This window comes from Carettochelys insculpta, chromosome 9, assembly GCF_033958435.1.
Source record: "Carettochelys insculpta isolate YL-2023 chromosome 9, ASM3395843v1, whole genome shotgun sequence".
In the NCBI taxonomy this organism is placed as follows: domain Eukaryota; kingdom Metazoa; phylum Chordata; order Testudines; family Carettochelyidae; genus Carettochelys; species Carettochelys insculpta.
The window spans coordinates 11,058,157-11,082,770 of NC_134145.1; the positions used below are offsets into that span (position 1 = coordinate 11,058,157).

Here is a 24,614-nt window from a genome sequence, read left to right on the forward strand (position 1 = left end):
ACTAACAGCAAACGATAAGTGGTTACCTATTAGGACATACCATTATATTCTTTTCTAATAAATCTTTCCAAACTTGCCAGAATTTGTTCTCTGTTTTGCTGTTCAGAGAAAGCAGGTGATAATTCATCTGAGAAAAAAAGTTAGAATGTGATGTAACATTCAGCTACATTTTTTGACCATATACATCTCAATTCATGAATTTGCTAATATTTATTATCTTAGAATACCCCCGCTTTTTTTTTTCCTTCCAATCTAACATTTTCTATAGTAGACACCAGAAAGGTACTGATAGCATTTTACTTTGGGATTTGATCCTTCTGTTATTACTCAGGCAAAATCCTTGGGCGCTAATAAGAGCTTTGTCTGAGCAGGACCTGCAGAATGTGGCTGACACTGATGACTTACCTTCATTAACAGAGAGCTGCAGTTGCACCAGCGCAAACGCATGGCTGTAGTGCTTACTGACGATGCTACCTACGTGAATGGAAAGAGCTCCCTCATCAATGTAGTAACTTTAACTCCCAAAGAGGCAGTAACTACATCACCAGGAGAAGGCCCCTGTCAACAAAGTGTAACTGCATTGCTTGAGATGTGGATTTTCCACATCCCTGAGCAACGTAATTACACCCCCAGATGCTGGCAGTGCAGACCAAGCCTGAGGTTGCACTGCTTATCACAACAAATCTCTGTTCATGTTGGCTGCCTGTTTTCTCCAAAAAATAACAACAACTGAAGATGAAAATTCTTGCTTAAACATATTAATCTACACTTGCATTCATCTTTCGAAAGAAAACAGCAGTGTAGATAGGACTGTTTCAAAAATAATCCCATCTTTTAAACTCTCTTAAAACCCGCTATTAAAGGGAACAGAAATTAGCTCAATGGCTTTAACCGTCAGAAATTATAAATTACAACCTGTGAGATAAAAAGTCCTAAGCTATTCCAACAGTAAGTCTGTACTTACCAAAGCATCTCTTACATACTATATCAAGTATTTCCCGAAATCTGTTAGTCATTGGTGGTAGTGGTTTTAGATCAATTTTCTTAAAATCCTCTGGGCAGTCATTTTTGGAATGGCCATCTCGTTTGCAGATGCTGCATACTATAGTTGGGGGCTATTTGAAGAAATAAAATATTTCAAATCAGTGTATAATATTTCCATACAACTTGAGTGACCAATAAGCTCAGAAATTCTTCCAGAGGATAATAGGAAAGGAGAAGGCAGAAGAGGAGGGAATCACTCTCCCACTAATATCTAGAGCTATGCATGAGGAGGAGGGGAACTAACAGAACTGTACTTTCTGGCAATGTTACAAGTCCAGTTACATAGCACATTTACAGACAATTTTCTCACTGGCATCAGGGGAAGCTTTACCTGTGTAAGGACTATAAGATCAGCCTTTATAGGTTTAAAATTTCTTATTAATAAATACAGCAAAGCAGTTGATTAGATTTCTAATTAAGTTTTACAAATAGGTGAGCTGAAAGTAGTTTCAGATACCGCACTTTTCTCTGAAAACCCTCAGCAGCGTTTTTGGTTTACAATCATGTTACAATATTTTTTCCTTCCTATTACAATGTGAAAAGAACAGTAGAAACTCTGATTGGTAATATATAGATGATAATAATAATAATATATAGATTAGCACAGCTATCTCTCTGTTACTGCTAGAAACTCTGAGTGACTGGCTATGCTGGCAAACAGAACTAACTCCACACAAAGTGCCATAAAATTGAAAAAAGCAAATTTCTCTTGGTATTTTTAGGCAGCAAATTGATTGTTAACAGAGTCCTTTCAATAAAGTACACTTTTACAAAAGTCTGAAATGAATCAAAACATTCTAATAATCAGAATGAGGAAATATATACTTATATTACACATTATCACTCACAACAGGTTGAGGCCTTTAAAAACTTTACTTTCATAACATGTTATATTATCCTTTCCAATGCCACATTACCTGACACACTAAAATAGACGGAAGAAGAATCAGAGTGTCAAAGTGCCATTAAAAGATGTGAGTGCATAAAAGACAACTTTTAAATAATTTATTTTTATTTAATTTAAATAAAAATGATATTTTAAAAATTTAAAATCAGTTTTTATGTAAATTAAATGCAGGTTGTTTAGAATATTATTTAAAATTAAATTTGAAATTAACAACCTATGTAAAGGCTCTATTTATTTTAATTATTTAAAAAAATCTAAATGCACAAAAAAAAGTCACCTACCTTTCATAGCTATTACTCTTCGAGATATGTTGCTCATGTCCAGCCCATTCTATGTGCAATGTGTGCCCATGTGCACAGTCAGTGATACTGCCTTAGTGGTATCCAGAGAGTTAGCTGTGGAACACTTTGCAGGGCTGCACTCATTCCACAGGCACCACTGGCCCTGTGACTTTCTCAGCTTCTACTTGCCAACAAGTCCAACAGAGGGGTGGAATGGACACAAGCAACACATCTCAAAGAAGAGCTGCGAAGGATAGGTAACCGATTTTTCTTCTCTCCCTGCTTGCTCATGTCAGTTACATTTTATGTACCTCACAATCAGACTCCTCAAAGCTGGGCTTAGAGTTCACAGTCGTGCAGCCTGGAGCACTGCTGATGCTAAAACCAGCCTCACCTGAAGCTTGCTGGGACAGCATATAGTGCAAAGCAAATGTCTGGACAGATGCCTGACAACTTTCTTGGATTGGCACCTATGTGAGGAAAGCTACTGAGGAAGCCTGCACTCTAGCTGAGTGAGCCATCATGACCACCACCAAGGGCTGGTAAAGCTGCGCTGTAACTCCTCTCAAACCATGGTGATACCCTGACATGGCAACTTCTTTCAACCTCATAAGACTACATTCACCTGTGCAGAGGGAGTGAGTATTTGAAACAGGGAGAGTAGTAATTCATGACAGAAAATGAAATAGCAACTAAACAATTCTCCCACATGGAAGTTTAACCGCTTGGAAGCAGGAATACATTTCTAACAGCTTGTGAAAGGAGAAATTTTATAGCCAAGTGCATGTTTTATTGGTGTGAAAGTGAAGTAAAACCCATAATTTACATATCTTACCTTTCCAGAAGTCAAAATAAACTTATCAAATACATAATGCATTTCTTCTCTGGAGATTTTATCTTCATCTTGAAGGTTACAAACACCTGCCATTGTTTTGCAGTTGTGCGAGGTAGCTGATGTGCTAGTGCTATTCATATTCTTCTGTAAACACTCTATTACTGAACTCTGTCCACATTCAAAATTAGCAAATTCGTTAACAGAATTTGGGTCTTGGAACCAATGTTCACTGCAAGTACAATGGTGGCTTAGCTTGTCTTCGGTTAGACAAATTTCTGAAGGCTCTACTAGATCATCTTTTTCTTTGAATGATTTTTGCTTTAATTCACAGCATTCTTTAGAAATAAAAGATACTGTTTCCTCTCTGTTTTCATCATAATTGGAGTTCAATGTATCGGACTTATTTACCAACAAACTGTCTATGTCCTCAGAAATACACTTCCTGGACATAGATTCCATTTCATTACATTCAAGTTCACGTTCCTGTATACTACATCCATTTCCAGTACTCTGTTTCTCTAAAACATTTTCTCCTTGTGGAAGGCAACAGTTGGCAACAGGTTCTCCAGATTTTGTAGATTTCTTACTGTTCATTCTTCCCTTTTCTTTTTTCCTGGTATCTGATTTGGATTTAATCCCATCTTTAGTTTGTGGACATGCAAAATATTTATAGGCTGTCCTGAACCGCTCCAGGATGTATTCAAACACCATCTGGCTATTTAGACTTCGTGCAACATTCCTCTTTAGTGCAAAAGGATCTGGAAAAAGACAATTCAAGTAATAATTTATAAGTGTAAATAAAGTAATAATTGCACAATAATGTATTTCAAGTTCATAAATTATTAGTATTTTGTATTTCAAATTACAGAATGCTATAATATAATCCAGAACTGTATTTACTAAGCTATACATTCTCTTCTCATAGCATTTCACATTTAGTCTCTCCTTGTAACTTCCAGATCAAATTTGCAGTTTACAAGTCAAAAGAGGACCTTCATAACTGCAGTTACTGACAATTCCATATCAGTCCTTAAGTATCAAGTTGGGTTGCTTCTTCCTCTTATATTAACTGCTTTACAAAAAGAAAAAAAAAATCAGCAAATGGAATTTAGATTAAAATACTGATAAAAGGATATAATCCCTTCCTTTGTTTACTCATTCTCCTTTTATTTCTTGACAACCTTTAATATTCTCTACTGGATACACTCCTTTTCCTCTATGTGGTTTATGAGGCCTCTGGCACTACCATCTCTAAGCTGATGACTAACAAATCTATCTCCTACTTTTCAACCTCCATTCCTTTTGTTCAGTTTTTCATATCTAGCCATCTCTCCTACATCTCCTCCTGGATATCTCACTTTCTCAATAGCTTATAAAACCGAGGGTACGTCCTTTCCTAACCTTTCTCCATCCCTTCACTTTTCTATTACCACTGGTACATTATTTTCTGATCTTTCCCAGTAAATATTATGTGATTATTTTAAAATAAAAATAATTAAATCAAAGATTGTTGTCCAAATGGAAATGAATAAAACTTGGGCAAAGAAAGGGAATTACTCTTTCTCTCATCATCACATACCATATTAGGTATCACCATCAAATTTACTCCATCTCATGGCTCTCAAATGTTCTGCCTGCAGCAAGACATTCTGTTTTTAATATATTTACCAGGACTTACTCCTCATCCCACTATGCTGCCAATCAGTTTCCAAGTGTTGGAATATAGTCCCCCAGGATTTTTTACTTCACTGAGCTGGTTCCTCAAGTAGCCTGAATAAATTCCGCACATTTACCTGTGACACTACACTTTCCTCTCCATTTACATCTACTCCAATTTCTTGTTCAAGTACTAGAAATAAACATTAGGAAAAGAAATTCCAAAGAAGCAAGCATATTGTCCATAGACCTGATAAAAAGTACATTACCCCACCTTCAATGGCTATTCGCCTTTTAGGCCAGTTTTTGTTCTCTCTCGTTAAGAGTTCTTGTACCCGTATGCTGATGACATATTCCTCCAAAGCAAATTCCAGTGTGTAAAACTTCAACAGTTCTAACCACAGTTGCCCCAGAGATATTTGGTGGGGTTTTTCAAATGCTAAGGGAGACTGAAACATACAGGAGTGTTTAGCTGCAGTAAAAAATGAAAACTCCAGTATTTTTCTTGTTTTTTGTTTCTGTTAGAAAGCTAAATGATCAGACAGCACAGACGTAAAATTGCAGATACGGTCTCCGTTCAGATAAAACAATTGACTCACTTTGCCATGTTTCTCCTTCGCGTTACTTTGGTTGTCCATTTCTGAGCTTGCTGGCTTCTTACCACCTTTTTGCTGTTCAGCTTTAGCTTTGCCTTCTGCACCACTTGAGTTTTTCCCCACTCCATTATTTGTTGGTTTGTATTCCCATCTTACAAACTTCTCTTCGTCTATACTTCTCAGTGAGTAGTCATCTGCCTTCTTTGAATCAAAGCCTTCAATCTAAATACAGTCAAAGGATTTCTGAGAACAAAACTGTATGCTGCATTTCATACTTGGGCCAAAACACCAAAATGGCAATTACAGGGTTTAAAAAAAATAATTTCACCAACTTTGCTTACTGGTAGTTATACATGGTACACAAAGGGTAATCACATTTCAATGTGTGAGTTAAAAAACAAATTTCTTCCCCTTGACCCAGATCACAGCATTCCACAATTGTCCAGATGTATTATGAGAGACTTTCACTTTCCTCAGACCGAACGAGCACAAGTTAACCCCTCAATGAAAAATGTTCTAAGTGCTTTATTTAGAATAGTTATTCAATCTAGCATGACAAATCTAAAGAGCTATAAAATACTCATGTAGTACTGCTCCTTAAAAATACTCCAAGAGTAAGATTATTATATTGTTGAAAAAACACTTACCCAAGTGCCTAAATAGGATGGTAAAATGGGAGGTTTTCTTTGTTGAAGAAAAAATATCACCATTAAGGCAAAAGAATAAGAGGGAATCCCACCTTCTGCCTGGCAGTCAATATGACACAACTACAAAAAAGATACGACAGCTATAATTTTCTGCAAAGATTCTGGCATTTTAATTATTATATATGTTATATAAATGAGCCATTAGAAAAGTTCAAAAGTAATGAGGAATATATGCAAAAACTGACTAGAAAGTCATTTTAACATCTAAGGAAATGGTACACTTTTATATAGATGTTCTGTGTTATCTACCTCTCACTCACAGTCCATTTAAAACAAAGCACCTCACCTACATTTTTTTTTTTACCTATTCCTTGCAACTGCCACATTCTAGCACTATTAAGACAGTTATGGCAGACAGATACTGTTCAGAAGATAAATTCTAATCATTTGTAAGTACTACTATTACTAGGGGGATAGGTCAGTGGTTTGAACACTGGCCTGCTAAACCCAGGGTTGTAAGCTCCATCCTTGAGCAGGTCATTTAGGGCTCTGGGGCAAATATTTGGGAAAAAAAACCCAAACCTGTCAGGGATGGTGATAGGTCCTGCTGTGAGTGCAAGGGACTGGGCTCAATGACCTCTCAAGTCCCTTCCACATCTATCACATAGGTATATCTCCATATATATATATATATATATATATATATATATATATATATATATGTTATCTACTATTGCTATTATTATTATTATTATTATTACTACTACTACTACTACTACACTACCTGATTTTATTATAATTGTGGAGTTGAGACTCACATTTATGTTTCTGCCAGGGATTTATGTTTTTGGTCAGCGAACCTACTATTGTGCAATTGCCAGGTGAAGAGAGAGGGCTTCCACATATCTAGTGTTATACTGACAGAATGCTTTTCCACGTGAGCTCAAGAGGTTCTTCACTATTTTCAAATTCAGACGTCAAACAGTTCTCTTTTCCAGTTTATAATGGTGTGGTCTTTTTTTTATTTCAACTTCTAACCCTACCCCTTTCCCACTAGCATTCACTAGTCATTAAGCATCTCTGCCATTTCCAAGTTCCCCGTTACAATTTCTGATATAAATGCTGAAGAATTTGGCAATGTAGCTTACAGGAAAGATGCTGCACTAGATTATAGTAACTTTTGATTTAGCAACAAAATAAAAATTTCGTAAGAAACTTTTACATTGCTGTATTATAGAGTATATGCTGGTGTTTGCATCACCAGAAGTTTATTCCCAGTACACATTCATTGCTCTATTATACTTTACTTGCAATTCTCAAGGGGAAAACAGACATATTTAAGCGGTCTTTGTTTTTTATTAACTTACTCTAGCCCAGTAGCGAAAAGCCAACACCAATGGAGCAAGGACAGGTTCCAGTTTGCCAAGTGCAGCCAGCAGGTCAGTTGTAAGACAGGCCACATCATTTCTAGCACTCACTTTACAAGTTAGACCACTGTCATTAAGAGAGAAATAAAAAACAGTTTAAGTTTATAATTTTAACTCCAAGTTAGCAAAGTCTGAAAGATTTTCATCCCAGAATACAGAAAACAAATACTAGAACACGTCGAATGAACGAAAGTGATTATTTGAGCAAGCAGCACGGTACTTATGAAACTGAGTTAAATCCTCATTACTGTAGCAACTGGATTTGGAACTAACAAAAATCCCATTTACCTATAACAATGACAAGTATTATTGATAATTGTTTCTATGCTCATCTCTGTCAGTAATTAACTGTCTAGCCTTAGGCAAATCATTTAAACTTCCTGTGTTTCCATACATGCAAAATGGAAATAAAATATTAATCTCCTTCTCCTGTATCTCTCCCCATCATTCACTTGGCACTAAATAATACTGGGTGCAGAGTATATATTTGACTGAGATGGTTCAGTATTCATTGCCCTTGGAGAGGAAATGAATCTGTAGGTGGAGGAGTGTCAAACCAAACTTGGAAAAACTACTACTTTAAAAGTAAACTATATGGACCTTGAATATCATCTTCAAAGTGCATTCTGGGGTTGCTTTTTTATATTGTCTTGATTTATCTTCTCTCTCAGATAATACTTAAAAAAAATAAAATAAAAGGGGCTTGAGCCATTCAGATTAAATACAAATACCAGAGCCAGTATTCTCATTTTAATAGCTATGTTACGTGTTTATTTTTTAAATGTTAAGATCTGGGTTGTACCAGCTAAATCTTCTCTCCAAAAACTGCATTCAACCCTAAATACCCAATATTATTATTTACATTCTGCTGGTGCCTACAATGTGCTAGCAATGTCCACATATAGGAAGCAATAATTCCTGCCCCAAAGAGTAGCCAGGGACTTTCCTGGTTTCAAGTACTTCCTACCCTAAACCACCATATAGGGTTGTTATACTCCATTAAAAAGCAGCTACATTTCAATCACAAAGTAACTGCATTTCACTGGTTGATGACATTGTCTGTCTATGTTTCCTTTTCAGCTCCTCATGTGGTTTGAGGATAAATTTGTGAAATGCTTTGAGATCTCTGTATTAAATGGTTATCGTAAGTTTTAAACATCTCCTGAGAGTAACTTTCCCTTTTCCTTATTTAATTCCATCCCGAGGGGACATTACCAAACTCTCCCAGCTGGTGTTCTCACTGAATCAGGACTAGTCCAAGTGAAAGGATGAAGCCAACCTCTGTTTCTGGGCTACACTTTCCACTGTTAGCATGAATATTATATCGACATTTATGGCTGGGAGTGCAAGAAAACAGATGCCATCAGGTATGAATAAACAGAATAAATGACGATATATTCTTAAGGGTCCTTTTAAATGTTTCAACAAACCTTTTAACATCTTTGCAAAAGACAACAGGAACTTTGGCATGGAAATCTGACTCCACATCTGAGTAAAAAGCTAAACAACAAAGAGAAGACAAAAATGTTAGATATAAACATCTTTCATAGTTCTCTTTTACTGTTTCTTCGAGCTGCTAAATTCAAATTAAGTACAGTTAAGTTGCAGGTGCCATATGTCGAAATACTTTCTCATCACTTTGGATTCTCACCAGCAGTATGGTACGTTCAGTGAGGAGGAAAGATTAGCTTACAATAACATTGAAATATATTGTTCACATGGACTACATTCTTGGTGTGTATGTTCCTCATCCAGAAGATTTCTTTTTTGCCCAGCAATGTCTGATGAGCTACACGTGCACCTTCAAAATTCTCCCATCCCCCCACCAAATGGTAGACAGGGCTAAGGAAGCCTTAACATCCCTCAGCTCCTTTGCCAATACAGAACCCAAGTGTAGGACTCTACAGTAGCAGGAAAGGAGGTTGAAGCATGGAAAGAAAACAGAGAATACATATTTAAAAGAACTTCTGTAAGGCAGCTAAGCAATAGCTCCTTCTTCTTCTAATGATGGTTCACCTGGATTCCACTCAAGGCGACAAACAGGTAGTTACCAGTTTGCATAAAAATGGATTAGAGAAATCTTATTTAAACAATAATTGCAGACTAAACCTGTGAGAATGAAAACCTCTACCCAAGAACAGTGTCTTAGAAATGTGTAGACTGAGCTCCAGAAAGCTGCCCTTCAAGTTGCAGAAATTGGACTTTCTTCAAACAGGCAGGATAGACTACTTAAGCTCTATTGGAATGAGTCTAGGTATATCCTCCTGCAGCTCTCTCTCTGACCAATGATGAAGTATGGAATAACCTTTTGAGGAATTTTGACACCATCAGGTAGAGGAAAAGGAAAGAAAAAAACAAAACGAAACATGACTTTAGAGACAGATGTTAAGCTGAAATTGCTTCAAGATGGCTTTAACAAGAGAACAAAAGCCCACCTGATTTAAGCATGAGGGTCTTTAGAATGAAGGCCTCAATTAGGTCCAGAAGCTCTTGAACCGCCCATATTAAGAACCATTTGGATGAACATATATTTCTAGTTTATATTTTCCTGATCTGTCACGATTTTCTGGGCTACAACACAGTTGTGGTGACTTTGGCTGTGCCTACACTGAGCCCTAGTGCTGACAGTTTGATGCTAATAAGCAGTCTGGAAAAAATCAAGCATAAGGGACTCCTGACAAACGGGGGTTTTGGCAGCAGAACCACATCTACACCACGTGATTTCTGCCATGAAAATGCAAATTAGCCTCATGAATATGCATGTTAACCACATAAATATGCAAATGAGTTGCCATTTTTGCATTTTCAAGACTGCTTATTCACATCAAACTGTCGGCACTAGGGCTCAGTGTACACACAGCCTTTCGGTCTGGGTAGCGTATCTGGCTGTGGTGCTGAGAGATCACTTTAGGGCAGTCTGGGATCTAGTAGCTGAATGGACACGTATTAGTTTTGTCAGCCAAAACTTGTTAGTGCAGAATATCAGAATAATCATGGTTTTGTCTCCTGATTTTAGAAGCATGGAGAGGAAGTTGGTGAAAATGCATTCAGAATGCTATGAGATCCTTACAGAAGGAAGACATCCAGTAATTATGGCACGTTCACAACCCCTCTAGAATAAAGGTTTTGGCTCTTTGCATTGACATTGGTGGCAAACAGGCCTATCAGATTGCTCTCCTGATGAAAGACTATCAATTCAATGATGGACTTCCTCAGCGTCCACTCATGAGTAGTAACAGACTGACTGCCAGGTAGCTGCTGATTCCTCAGAGGTGAAGTATCACTTGGGTTATCCTGTGGTGGAGGCAGCATGTCCAGAGGTTTACATTTGCTTATTTATAGAGTGAAATGCTGATACATAGTCCATCATGATCTGCAGTGTCATTTTGGAAAACAGGTAGAAAGGCACACAGGTTAGTATGATGGCTTTGAGCTCCAGTATGGAGGCACCATATTTTCTAAGCACCCAGACCTCTTTAGATGACCCAGATGGGACTGCCCAAGCCTGCTCCTGACACATATCTGATTGGACTCCTTGTAGATCGGGAATCCACTGAACACCTCTGTGGGTTCCCTTCGTCATCTGAGTTCTGTGATGATGTGACACAGTACCATGATCTTCTTGTGTATCTGGTGTTTTGCCAGGAAACAGACCAAACTGAGCCAGAGCTGGAACAGCCAGAGAAGAAGTCTTGCAAGGTGCCATCACATACGCACACTCTGATATATGGATTAACAACCCCAGTCATCTCTGACCCATCACAGACAGGAATGATTCTATCCCATCTGATAGTGACTGCAATGAAACCGGTCTTTGGAGATGTACATTCTTACTGACCAAGAATGACTTACAGCCCTTTTGTACTCTATTGCCTGCAATATAGTTATTTATTTATTTGTTTGTTTTTTTAAGTTTAGCAGCAGACTCAACTGAGAGAACACAGGATGTCCTTTCCAGATTGCAGCCATCTCCTTCTGCTTCAACCAGTTGTCCAGATATAAATATAAATGCCCTTCCAGCTGAGATGTTCCTATCACCAGACACTTCTTGAAGACTCAGTTCCGTGGAGTCCAAATGGCAGCACCTCATACGAGTACTGAGTGAGCCCCACCCTGAGTTTTAAGTACTGCCTATGAGACCAATGGCTACGTAGAAGTATGTATCCTGAACATCAAGAAATACCCATCAGACTTAAGCAATATATTCAAGAATTATCATCCTGAACCTGAGGTGGTATATATACACACTGGCTATATCTACACTACACTGATCTTTTGAAAGAAGCCCCCCTGGAAGATCTCTTCTGAAGGAACTTCTTTCAAAAGAGAGAGTCCACACAGAAAAAAATGGATCAAAAGAGCGATCTGTTCTCTAAAAAAAAAAAAGAGCGCCCACACCTCCCCTGCTCTTTTGAAATAAGAGGCCAGGGAAAATCAGGCCTCATGAGGACTGCTCTTTCAGAAAAAAAAGGACCTGCAGAGCATTTAACACATTTTCTTTCAAAAGAAGCTTTCAAAAGGGGGTGCTCTTCCTGAAACGGGAAAGGAAGAGCGATTCCAAAAGGAGTGCTGCATTCTTTCAATTTACTTCCGAAAGAACACTTTTTGTGTTCTTTGTGCTCCATGGGATCTTTCGAAGGAACTTCCGAGTGTAGACTCAGCCATTCAGTCTCCACAGCCCTACAAGAGGAAGGAAACCACCTTTCTTCCTAGAGATGTGGAAATATTGGGTGTAGTAACTCTTCTATGACTCCTAGAAATGGCCTAAATGCTTTAACAGGCTCTTAAGGGAAAGATACCTGCAAATGTATGGGGAAGAGAGCAGAGTGAGGTAAACCATTGAAATATAGGCTACATCTACACTAGCATTCCACTTTTGAAAGAGGCACGCAAATGAAGGAAATCAAACATGCAAATGAGACACATATTTACATATATGGCACCTCATTTGCATATTCTTTTGAAGGAAGAAAAGCAGTGTAGATGTGGCTTTTTTTAAAGTAATCTCCATCTTCAAAAGAACCCTTCTTTTTCCTTTCTTTCTCTCTTTTTTTTTTTTTTTTTTTTTTTTTTGTTAAAGGAAGAAGGGTTCTTTCGAAGATAGGGATTACTTTTGAAAGAGCCAGGTCTACGGTGCTTTTTGTCTCCTGAAAGAGCAGCTTTCGAAAGAATATGCAAATGAGGTACCAGATATGCAAATCTGTGCCTATTTTGCATTTTCAATTTCCTTCATTTGCATGCCTCTTTCGAAAGCGGAATGCTAGTGCAGATGTAGCCATATAGGGTAGCTTTGGGCAGTAACAGCTAATGACCCCATAAGCTGTGATGGGCCACACAAGCCTGGGGAAAGCAGCAAAATGGACAAAGTCTGTAGGTATGATTCAACACTCCCATTAAAACTGCTGCCTCTGAGAGGCTCGCCAAGGAGGCACAAGACTGGAATCCCCTGAAGCAGTAGGTCTTCTTTCTGCGTTGGTACTCTGTCAACTACAGAAGCATGAAGCAGTCCTGTCTTTGTTGGGGCCTGTATAGTCTTCTATTAATAGCAACAGAGAGAAAGCCATGCTAGTATATATACTATGAAAACAAAAAAGCAGTTCAGCAGCACTTTAAAGACTAACAAAATAATTTATTAGGTGAGCTTTCGTGGGACAGACCCACTTCTTCAGACCATAGCCATACCAGAACAGACTCAATATTTAAGGCACAGAGAACCAAAAGTAGTAATCAAGGTTGAGAAATCAGAAATAAAATTATCAAGGTGAGCAAATCAGAGAGTAGAGGGGTGGGGGAGTCAAGAATTAGATTAAGCCAAGTTTGTAAAAGAGCCCCTATAATGACACAGAAAATTTGCAATCCCAGTTCTCTCCTACAGACAACCTCCCAACCTTATGAGGATTCCCACCAACAGCCACAGTCTATACTGCAGGAACACCAGTCCTGGGACTTTTCCTTGCAATGAAGCCCGCTGCCAGCTTTGTCCACATATCTATTCTGGGGATACCATCACTGGACCTAACCAGGTTAGTCACAGAATCACGGGCACATTCTCTTGTTCCTCAGCTAACATCATTTATGCCATCATGGGTCAACAATGCCCAGATGCTCTGTATATTGGACAGACTTCAAACTCTCTTAGACAAAGAGTTAATGGGCACAAAACAGACATAAAAACATTCCTGATCCACAAACCGGTCAGCCGACATTTTAATAGTGTGGGCCATTCTGTTAATGACTTAAGAGTTCGCATGTTACTGAAGAGGAATTTTCCCAACAGTCTGGAAAGAGAGGCTGCTGAAATATTTTATATTCAGATTTGACACATTAACACATGGTTTGAACTGGGATACAAATTTTCTGGACTTAATCTAATTCTTGACTCCCTCCCACTGCTGCCCCTCTACTCTCTGATTTGTTCACCTTGCTAATTTTTTTTTTGATTTGTCAACCTTGATTACTATTTTTGGTTCTCTATGCCTTAAATATTGAGTCTGTTCTGGTATGGTCTGAAGAAGTGGGTCTGTCCCACGAAAGCTCACCTAATAAATTCTTCTGTTAGTTTTAAAGTGCTACTTTACTGCTTTTTTGTTTTGATATTAATAGCAAATGTGTAGATTCCCTGGAACTACAGCATGGCCTTTAAATCACGGAGGGAGTGGAGACTATATTGTGTTCTCTGGATAAAGAGTTCAAACCCCTCAAAGGATATGATGTCCTCTACAGTAGCCTGTACTTTGCATAATACCATGCCCAGTCCCTGGAGAAATGAGGCTCATCTCATTGTCACAACCATGGCCATTGACCTTTTGGACATATCAAACACACCATGACTACCTATAATGATCTCATGATCATCTGAGAACCTTCTAAGATCTCTTTTTAACTCTTTGTGGTCTGCTTCAGACTTAACTATCTTGAGTATATTTGTATTCTCTCCAAACTGTGCCATCTCTCTGTTTACCCTTCTTACAGATCATTTGTGAATATGTTGAACAGCACAGGTCCCAGTACAGATCCTTGATGATCCAACCATTTACCTCTCTCAATTCTGAAAAGTAATCATTTATTCTTTGTTTCCTATCTTTTAACCAGTTACTGATCCAGGAGACGATTGTCCATCTTATCCCATGGCAGCTTACTTTGCTTACGAGCCTTTGATATGGGATCTTGCCAAAGGCTTTCTGAAAGTCCAAGAACTCTATATGCACTGTATTACCCTTGTCTATGTTTGTTGACTTTGTCAAAGAATTCTAGTAGGCTGACGAGGCATGATTTTCCTTTGCAAAAGCCATGCTGACTCTTCTCCAACAAACTGTGCTCATCTTAGGGGTGTTAACGGTTAATTGATTAACCCATAAGCCTCACTCTAAACTGATGAGGCCTGCTAGTGGGGGCTGGAGCAGTTCCTCAACTGTCAGTGAAAGGGGGCTGCTCCAGCCCTGTGGGGCCCACCCTAGGCAGAATGCACTTCATCCCAGCTGGAGTAGCCCTTGTCCACAGTGGGCCCTAGTTCATCTATTCTGTTCATTTCTGACAGGACCAGCAGAGTCATGCTGCGGCCCCTAAGAGGAGTGGGGAAACTGACCATTGCATTGACACTGGTCAGTTTCCCCTGTCCTGTGAGCAGGGGGAAGCCCAGAGGCAGGCTCTCCACTGCTGACCACTCCAGAGACAGGAAACTGACCAACGCTGATATGTTGGTCAGTTTCCTGGCTCCCCCAAGCTGCATGAATTTTCACTTATATGGGGTTGCGCAAGAACGCAACCCCTGAGTAAGTCGGGGGTCTACTGTACTGTTTAATTTTATCAATTTGTTCCAAAACCTCTCCTACTGACATCCCAATCCAGGACAATTATAAAGATTTGTCACCTAAAAAGAATGACTTAGTTGTGGGAATATCCCTTACATTCTCTGCAGCGAAGACTGATGCAAAGAATTCATTTAGATTCTCCACAAAGACATTGCCTTCTTTAGTGCTCCATTACCACCTAGATCATCCAGTGGCTTGACTGTTTGGCAGTCTTCCCGCTTCTGATGTACTTAATTTTTTTGCTGTTAATTTCTGTATCTTTTGCAAATAGCTATTCAATTTATTTTCAGCCTGCCCAATTACACTTTAATGCTTGACTTGCAAGAATTTACGTTCCTTTCAATTCTCCTCGGTGTGATCTTACTTCCAATTTTTAAACCATACCTTTCTGTTTCTAACTACCCCTTTTTCTCTGTTGTTTAGCCACAATGACAGTTTGTAGTCTTTTTATTTTATTTGGGGATATATTTAATAAGAGCTCTAATACAGTGTTTTTAAAAAGTTTCTATGAGGCTTGCAGTTATTTCATCTTTGTGACTCTTATAATTTCCATCTTGAAGTTAAGTACTATTTTTGTGGACTTCTCTGGTATTTTTCCTCCACAAATTTAATTAATGTAGTCACTATACTTTAGTCACTGGTCAGTTCAGCTATTCTCACCTCTTGGACTAGACCTTCTGCTCCACACAGAACTAAACTCAGAGTTGCCTGTTTCCTTTTTATTTCCTGGAGTTGCTGCTCCAAGAAGCAGTCAGTGTCACTCTAGTACAAATCACTAGACTTGAACTGACTGAAAGAGTACAGCAAAACATTTCTCCCTATTATTTTTGTAATTAAAATTTTCACTGCACTTTCCGTTGTATCTTTCCCAGCATGGTTAGTACAAAAAGTAGTTAAGTAAGCAAGTATTAATTACAGATAAAGGAGTTAACTCACCACTATTTTTTAAAATGTCAAGCACCTGTATCAGAACATCTGGGTGACTCATCTAAAAATGAGGACCAAACAAAATTAAGACATGTAATTTTATTCAGAAACAGAATTACTAAATTTTATAATTGAACACCATTTAAGTTCTACAACTTAAATACAGAAGTTTATCATCAATTTTTCTATCATATTACATTTTATTCATTTATAGATATTTATGAAAAGTGTTAAATATGCTCATCTAGTCCATGAAAGTTGGTGACAATAAATAATTCAGACATCTTTCTCTTTCAAGTTATATTTTGTGAACTCTTCTGATAAACCCATCTGCTCCAGCTCCATAATAAAAAATAATCTGTAAACCTTTAGTACTTACATTAAAACCAGAATCCTCTCATGTGGGTGTGTTTTGGCTATAAGTGTTGGCTCTTGAGCTCGACAAATAAGTATGTAACATGAAGTTTGGTTTACTTAATACATTTTGTTAAAAATTACATTTTTAAACAAGCAAAAAAACTATTTTTCAGAAATCTAATATACTTTTTCAAAACAGTATTTTAAAGATGAATTGGAAATAGTTTGCCAAAATGAATTAAAATTAATTTTACGTGCTCAGAAGTTCCAACCGTGGGGGAGGGATAGCTCAGTGGTTTGAGCATTGGCCTGCTAAACCCAGCGTTGTGAGCTCAATCCTTGAGGGGGCCATTTATGGATTGGGGCAAATAGATTTGAGAGAGGAAAAAAAAAAAAAGGAATCATGCTTGGTCCTGCAAAGAGGGCAGGGGACTGGGCTTGATGACCTCCTGAGGTCCGTTCCAGTTCTATGGCATGTGTATTTCCAAGAATAGACATGGTGTACTGAGCATATATTTGCTTTAAAGGGTATCCTGGGGTAGTTCCATCTGATTTTAATCACTGCAACACCTCAGAACACAATGCTCAGATATGCATCCCAAAGCGTCAACACGGATGTCACGAATTTCACTGGAACAACAAAGTCAGCCCAAAAAGAATTAGTTTTTTTTTTTGTTTTCATTATGTGGTTTGTTTCTTCCATTACTTCTGCATTAAGTTAAATTTAGTCATTCCATTTATTAACAAGAGGCACCTAATAATCCTAGCCACCTATGGGTCAGGTTCATGTTTTTGGAGGACTTTTCGGTATTTGTGATATCATAGCATATCATAATCTAAGATGTGACAGCAATGAGCTGAGTAAAATACCAAAGGAAATGTGATGCCAATTTTATGACAACTTTCTGTAAAGTTTGAGTGTTTAGTGACTTTTCAACACTTACTCTTTAGGCATACTGCAAACATGAACACACAGTTTATTTGGGGTAAACTTCCATTTAATCTCTAATGCTTAGAAACTGGATTAGTAGACTAGAAAAAAGATGGCTAGTAGTTGACACAAAAAGCTGCAAAAAATGAAATTAAAGCTAACACAGAGATGTAATTTTCTTAAAATGATAAAACTTTAGTCAATTTGATTTAAAGTGCACCAAAATATCAAATAACTTTCAAACTATGCGCTACTTTCTATTACAACAATTAGCCTTAGTGGAAGATAAAGTAAAGGAAAAGAAATTAAGGGTATGTTATTGACTCTTTTTAGTTAAAACAAGATACTACTTACCTTGGAGGGAAATTTTATATCAATGTTAACATCACTGGTTTTAAAAGCAAATCTAGTTAGACAGGAGCCGTACATCCTCAGTGAACACTCTGGAAAACAGAGAAAGGCTTTTATCAGAGGGGTAGTCGAGTTAGTCTGTATCTTCAAAAACAGCAAGAAGTCCTGTGGCACCTTATAGACTAACAGATATTTTGGAGCACAAGCTTTCGTGGGCAAAGACTCGCTTCTTCAGATGCTTTGTAACTGAGCTGGCTGGCTGCAGAACAGCCCCTTCTGGCTTAGGCAATGTACAGGAAGCCTGCATTAGTCTCCCCTGTTGGGCTGTTTTAATAAAATGTCCTGTCAGGCTTTGTCTTGGAAAACAACAGCACACACTGGGAATTGGGTGTATTAGTAAAATTCAAAACTCCAAAACAAAGTCCGTTCATAAATCCACACTACTTGAGATTTCTCTTCCTCCTCCCAGGCCTTCCTGCCTGGCACCCTGACAGTGTCTCCCCTGCTTGGAAAGATTCTTTCACACATACATCTGTACTGAGGTATGCCTCATTCTGCAGTCAAGGCTTGCTAAATACAACCCTTCTAGGCCTAAAGGGGCAAGTTACCCTATTACAAATTTAAGTGACTATGGGACAAATTATCCCCTCACTGATATTTAAAACTTTCTTGAGACACTAGGTCTAACCTCAGCAGTTTTATCTTAATGAATGATTAATCATCTCCCCGGTGCGTATGTTCATTCCAACCACACTTCCAAGATGACATCACAGACTCAAAGGAGAAAACTCAAAGAGCACATTATTCATAGACTCGCAACCAGGAACATACTGCTCTCTATATTTTTATGCTCTGATTTGTGATTCTTCTGTAATCTTGTAAAATTATACTGTTACTGGTGATACTCTATGCCTTTTAATGAAGTTTAGGTAGTTATCAAGTAGCACTGTTCCACCTCAGCATTCAATTATCTGCAAAATTTTGGCTCCTTTGCCACAAATGTTACACCTAGCATTTATCACGGTATATGTAACAAATAATTAGATTAGCAAGGCTATGTCTACACTGGCCCCCACTTTCGAAAGGGGGAGGCTAATGAGACACTTCAGGATATGCTAATGAGGCACTGAAATGAATATGCAGTGCCCCATTACCATAACGGCAGCCGAAGCACTTCGAAAGTGCCGCTTTCGATCACGAGCGGCTCATCTACACAGGGTCCTTTTTGAAAGGACTCCGCAAACTTCAAAATCCCCTTATTCCTATAACAAAATAGGAATAAGGGGATTTAAAAGTGTGTGGGGTCCTTTTGAAAAGGACCCGGTGTACATGAGCCATGTGCGATCAAAAACAGCACATTTGAAGTGCTGCGGCTGCCATTATGCTAATGAGGCACTGCGTATTTATTGCAGCGCCTCATTAGCATGTCCCAAAGTGTATCATTAGCATCCCCCTTTTGGAAAGGGGGTTTGTGTAGACATATCCCAAGTGTCTGTGCATTATTCGTAGTAAAATTTTCATACAAAACTTTACTTAACCTGGAAACCATTAGTCATAGAAATACAGTATCAACAACTGTATTTCTATGGATACAACAGTTTTGTACAAGTTGAAACACACATTAGGTCTCCTATAAACCAAATAATAATGGTATAAGCAAAAGCATTCAATTGCACAAAATTATTTTTCAAATATTTTTATATCATTTACGTAGAAGATAATTATTCTGTGATGTCCGTCATGTACCCCACTGGGCAAATTCTGACTAGCCCCAAAACTGGCTCTCTCTTCACCTTGCACCTCCCCCATAACTTAGGACATGATGCTAAAACAGTGTTAGTTGCCTTTATCCTGGCTGCGGTCAAACCAAAGACCCTGTAGATTTGCAGGAGAAATCATGATTTGTTAGAGACTGTTTTCCATATATCGAGAGAACATTCCATTGACCAAAAGTAATGAGGCCTTGTGGAAAAGACCTATATATGTTAACTCTTGAGCTAAAATTGTGCATTTCATCACTTTTTGTGCATTTCTGCAAGAGTGCAGTTGACTTGTTATTTCTGTGGTGGGCTCAATGGAACAAAACTAGCCAGAATGTTCATTTATTTCTGGATTGTAAGTGGATAAAAATTTTAGTCACAATATGATTAAAATAAAATTCAGAAGTTTGTTTTTAAAAAGGAGCACAACAAATTATCTTTCATTATTAGTATCATTTTCTGTATTTATCAACATACTTTTGTTAATAAGCACAGTATGTTAAAAAAGCAAAAGAGATTACTATCCATGAAATTAACAAAAAAAGTCTTAATTACTACTACGCTTTTATTAAGAAAAAACAGCTATTTACAAAACATAAAAGGTAACTACATATTAATGTCTAGGCAGTTGTTATATAAATTAAAACTGCCAGAAAAGGTACTTCGCTAATGAAAGTTCAATACGTCATTCACTGCAGATTCCCTCCCAGTGGAACTATTGCTAACGATGTGACACATTTATCTAGCTTCAAATATCTGCTCATTTGTTTGGAGTCTACCAATTAGCATCATCGGAGATAAAAAGTTAAATAAAAGAAGGAAAATAATATCAGCAGTATAAATACAGGCGCTTATATTAATTGGATTTTAAAATTAAATACTTTGCTAGTGAAGGATGGCTGGTATATGAGAGTTTACAAAATATGTGAGCATAATTAAGGAATTACAGAATACATAAGCAAAATAGAGCAAGAGGAGGAGAACTGGTAAAATGGATACAGAATCTACAGAGAGGAATTATGAAAATATTTTGGCTGACACAACAGAGACAGTTTGCATAGCTGTTAAGAATAATAAAGGCATTCCAGTGATCCTTGGGAAGCCAAAAGTGACCTCCAGAACTATAAGAGAAGGAGAAGAAGGGCAATGGAAGGAAAATTAAATATTTATTTTATGAACCTGAACAAGACAAAAAGTACTCATCAATAAACTGGTAATACTGTAAAAATAAGCAACATTAGCTAGTTTACTAATTTCAATGGGATTTACATTTTGTCTAGAAAGCACATATAACCTGATTTAAAAAGATCAGCACTTACAGCTTCCATGGACTTCAGTGGGATTTGTGCATCATCAGCACTTCTGAATATCAGGCTAGTGAATGTTAAACATCAACTTTCTTGATACTTTTCAAAATTCTGATTTTTTCTAGCCACAACCACCACAGGTCCTTGCAATGCATGCATGGTTCATATTTGGCGTGGGAAACAATATTCAAACCATTCTAAGTCCAAAGAAAACAAACTTACACCAGATAGGTGAGCCATCCTGCTTATTTACAAGTCACCATGTTGTTTACATCTCAGTCTAGCTAGTTTATGTTATTTATTTACTACATTGGTGAGAGTCACTCACCATTGAGCTTCTAGTTGCCAGAGGCACTGAAAAGAAAAAGTATGAACAGTGCAAAACAACATTTTGAAATTAGATATGTAGACTTACACAAATTTATCATAAAATTCTACATGCAACTTTTGTCAGCTGAGGATCCACTGCCCTCATATTTAATGTGAGGAGGCCTGTGAGAGCTATGTTCATTCTTGATTTCAGAGACCTCTTCCTTCAATGAAATAGTGCATATGAAGACCTACAGTCTGTGTAGACTACACCTATGTATCAAAGATGACCTGTAACCAAAACTATCAGGGTTGGCTTTTTTTCTGTTTCTTTTAAACATTATTAATTCAAGTCTTGTCTATTCTGATAGATGCTATCGAGGACTGGAGAAATGGTAAAGAAAAAAATAAAAATTAATTAATTGAGAAAATAAATGATCTTTAGTCACATTGTTTTAAAATCTTTATTTTGTTCACATCTACTTAATTTAAATGCACTAAAAATTGTAGGAAGAAATATTTTTGCTATAGCTCCACTACTGTGCTTAAGGACTGGGACTCTGTTCCTGCAAACACGTGTGTAAAGGTAAAGTACACACTTACTAAGAGTTTGTGTGACTGGGAGCTAAATTCCTTTGAGACCTCAAACAACCCTGCAAATAAATCAGTGAAGGTAAAACTTGACATTCCAGATACTTCTAACATTTATTTTAAACAAACAGAAAAAAGCAACATTTTAAAGAGGGCTTTCAGACTTTTTTTAAAAAAATGTAAATCATAAAGCAGCAAAAATGGATATAAACTTTTTTTTCCTCCCATTACAGATCACCTTTAAAGAGGAGGAGAGATTCTTATGCATATATTTAAATCAACTGCTCCAGGTTGAACTTGTCTACTATGGCAACCTTGGGACCTGACTGATGCTGCACAAATTTGCCAAACCATGGGAGGTCAATATTGCCTAACAGCATTACCAACACTTCCACTGCCTACTGGGCTCTTAGAAGACACTGATGAGTAAATTAGAGCTAAATAACAGCACAAAATATTGAGAGCCAGGATTGGTGACTGTAAACAAACTTTATGGGACCATGAGCAACTTGGCTACACCCATCCAGCTACTGAAGTCATGCTAGAGCACAGATGTTTCCAGACAAGAGAATGTCAGACTTGATAGGCTCAAGCCGTACTCTCTGTTCAAAATGCCTATACTAACACAATACTAATAGCAGATATAATAAAGATATTTCAAAACAAAATTATTTCACACTGATGAAAAGAATAAGATTTTACTTTTAACTGTTAGAATAAACTAAGATATTATCTTGCATTTAAAGAATAGGAGGGAGGTGATGCATACCTGGTAAGGGCTCTTGAATAACCTTCTCCATCTCATTCACAATTTCTTGGCGGATTCTGAAGTCATCATCTGAGATGCCTTGTTCATTTGCTACCTCTATGAGCGTAAAAGTCAAAGCAGCCACCTGTGCAGGGGAGGAGGGCGGGAGGCCACGAAGCTCATTTTCTTCCTGTTTTTCCTAAAGGATTTTTTAGATGATAAGAAGAGAACTGTACTTGACTATATTATTTTTAATACAAAAGTCTTCTTTACATCAGGCCCCAACCATCCCATTTCCAGAGGATTCAAATTCTGTGCAGCCCAATTCACAAATATGACAACTGCACTCATGGAAATGACACTGGATGTTCCACGTAGGCAAAGGAACAGGATCTTGTAGAGCCGATGGCCAAGGAAGGACTCTGAAGAGTTATGTGCCCTGAATTACATTTGCACAGCTGAGCTCTGAAACAGTTTATCCAAACAAATGAAAGAAGCAGTATTTTTTCTTGCACAATAATCTCTAGTGATTGAAACAGAGAGTGCACAATATTCCAATGAAGTAAACCATTTCTTCTGACTTCCAATTAATTGTAAGAAGCTTGTTCTCACTGCAGCCCAACCTGCTACTCTCACCAAATCCTAGTGTTAAATCAATTGTATTACAACTTCATCTACTAGAGACACTACTTCATTAAAACCCAATACACCTCAGATCACCTGGAATCAGCAGAGACCACCACTTGTTTCTAAAATTTACTGACTAATCAAAATTGTATGAACTCCCTATGGAAACATCTTAATCAACAGCATGGCTTTTGAATAAGTGAATAAAAATTGGTTATGCAGCTGCACAATATAGTGCCATAATAAAAATGTATCAGATTGGCACACATATTTACACAGTTCAAATCTATTTATCCAGTTAGCTCTGTTTTCACTTCTTTACTTAAAAAATTAAAAATGACAACAAAACAAATTTTGCTAGATTTTTAAAATTATTTTGTCACCATTGGGTTGAGATTTTATTATTTCTCTGTCTATTTATTTTTGGTGCAGAAACTGCTGTTGGTAAGCCAGTTCAGTAATTTATTAAGGCAAATGTATCAAACCTCAGTTCTCATGCATTTTAAAACATGTTACCAGTTAAATGTTAGAAAATATAAATAAATGAATGTATTCTTAGACGTATAAAATTTGCAATGCCTGATATTTTTAGGGCTTGACTCCAGCCTTAGACCCATTGGACAGGAATGGATGGGCATGTTTTACCAAACTCCTTGCAAATGTTTATTTGTACCCATCATTGTGAATCCAGGCTTACGCTGTAAATTAAAATTACAGTGGCCAACAAATGGCCCAGATCAAACCCATCTCTTTGACCAACTGATGGAAGTAGCCGCATCTCACCCTCCCACCCTGACTACATGCCAAGATTGAAAAAACAAAAAGACATGGTGTGCAACAAACATTCCTCTGCACCACGTTCTTTTTAATTGTTTTAAAAGAACGCACAACACTCAAATTCTGTTATCTAACAAGAGGCCAGAGCCCTCCACTAAGAATGACCTGCTGCCAGGCCCAAGGCATTCCTGGGGCTAGACCGCACAAGAGTTTGAGCTAACAAATAGCTGGACATATGGACAACTCAGTCCCTAAAATAGTTTGATCTTGGGCCATTCAGCATTCTTCAAATGACAACTAGAATCCTGGATCACATATGTAAAAGAATTAGAATACAGTAAACCCTCAATTTTATGGACCTCGATTTAGCGGACTTCAGGAACAATGGACATCCCCTCCCTGTTGTTCCCAAAGTCCACTGGGGTCCGTAAAATCATCTCCCCCACAACCCTCCCAAAATAGGGTTAGGAAACTTACCACCGCCACAGTCTAGAGAAGCCGCCAGATCCACCATGCACTCTTCCCACCAAGGGTGGAGCGCATACACGGGCAAACTTGCACTCGCGTACATGCCCCGTCCCAGGTGGGAGGAGTGCATGGTGGCTCTGACTGTGGCCTCTCCAGCTGCACACTCTGGGGTAGCTCCAGCCATGCAGCGGGGTGCCTCCAGCTACGCCGCCAGGGTCCCAGCCACATGACAGGGTTCAACAGATACTAGAGCGGCA

The 24,614-nt window shown here is 38.0% G+C and overlaps 1 protein-coding gene across 7 annotated transcripts in view; it reads right to left on the minus strand.

Moving 5' to 3' along the window:
• Positions 1–24,614, minus strand: part of TUT4 (terminal uridylyl transferase 4) — a 79,297-nt gene that overhangs the window by 37,478 nt on the left and 17,205 nt on the right. For all 7 annotated transcript variants that reach the window (XM_075003423.1, XM_075003419.1, XM_075003420.1 and 4 more), the window contains 11 exons: positions 22,507–22,684; positions 17,774–17,862; positions 16,141–16,192; positions 8,824–8,893; positions 7,334–7,460; positions 5,967–6,086; positions 5,323–5,541; positions 4,998–5,172; positions 3,068–3,825; positions 965–1,115; positions 41–127 (listed from right to left, as the gene is read on the minus strand). In XM_075003423.1, coding sequence (XP_074859524.1) covers positions 41–127; positions 965–1,115; positions 3,068–3,825; positions 4,998–5,172; positions 5,323–5,541; positions 5,967–6,086; positions 7,334–7,460; positions 8,824–8,893; positions 16,141–16,192; positions 17,774–17,862; positions 22,507–22,684 — 2,026 coding nt within the window. The remainder of the gene's footprint in view (positions 1–40; positions 128–964; positions 1,116–3,067; positions 3,826–4,997; positions 5,173–5,322; positions 5,542–5,966; positions 6,087–7,333; positions 7,461–8,823; positions 8,894–16,140; positions 16,193–17,773; positions 17,863–22,506; positions 22,685–24,614) is intronic.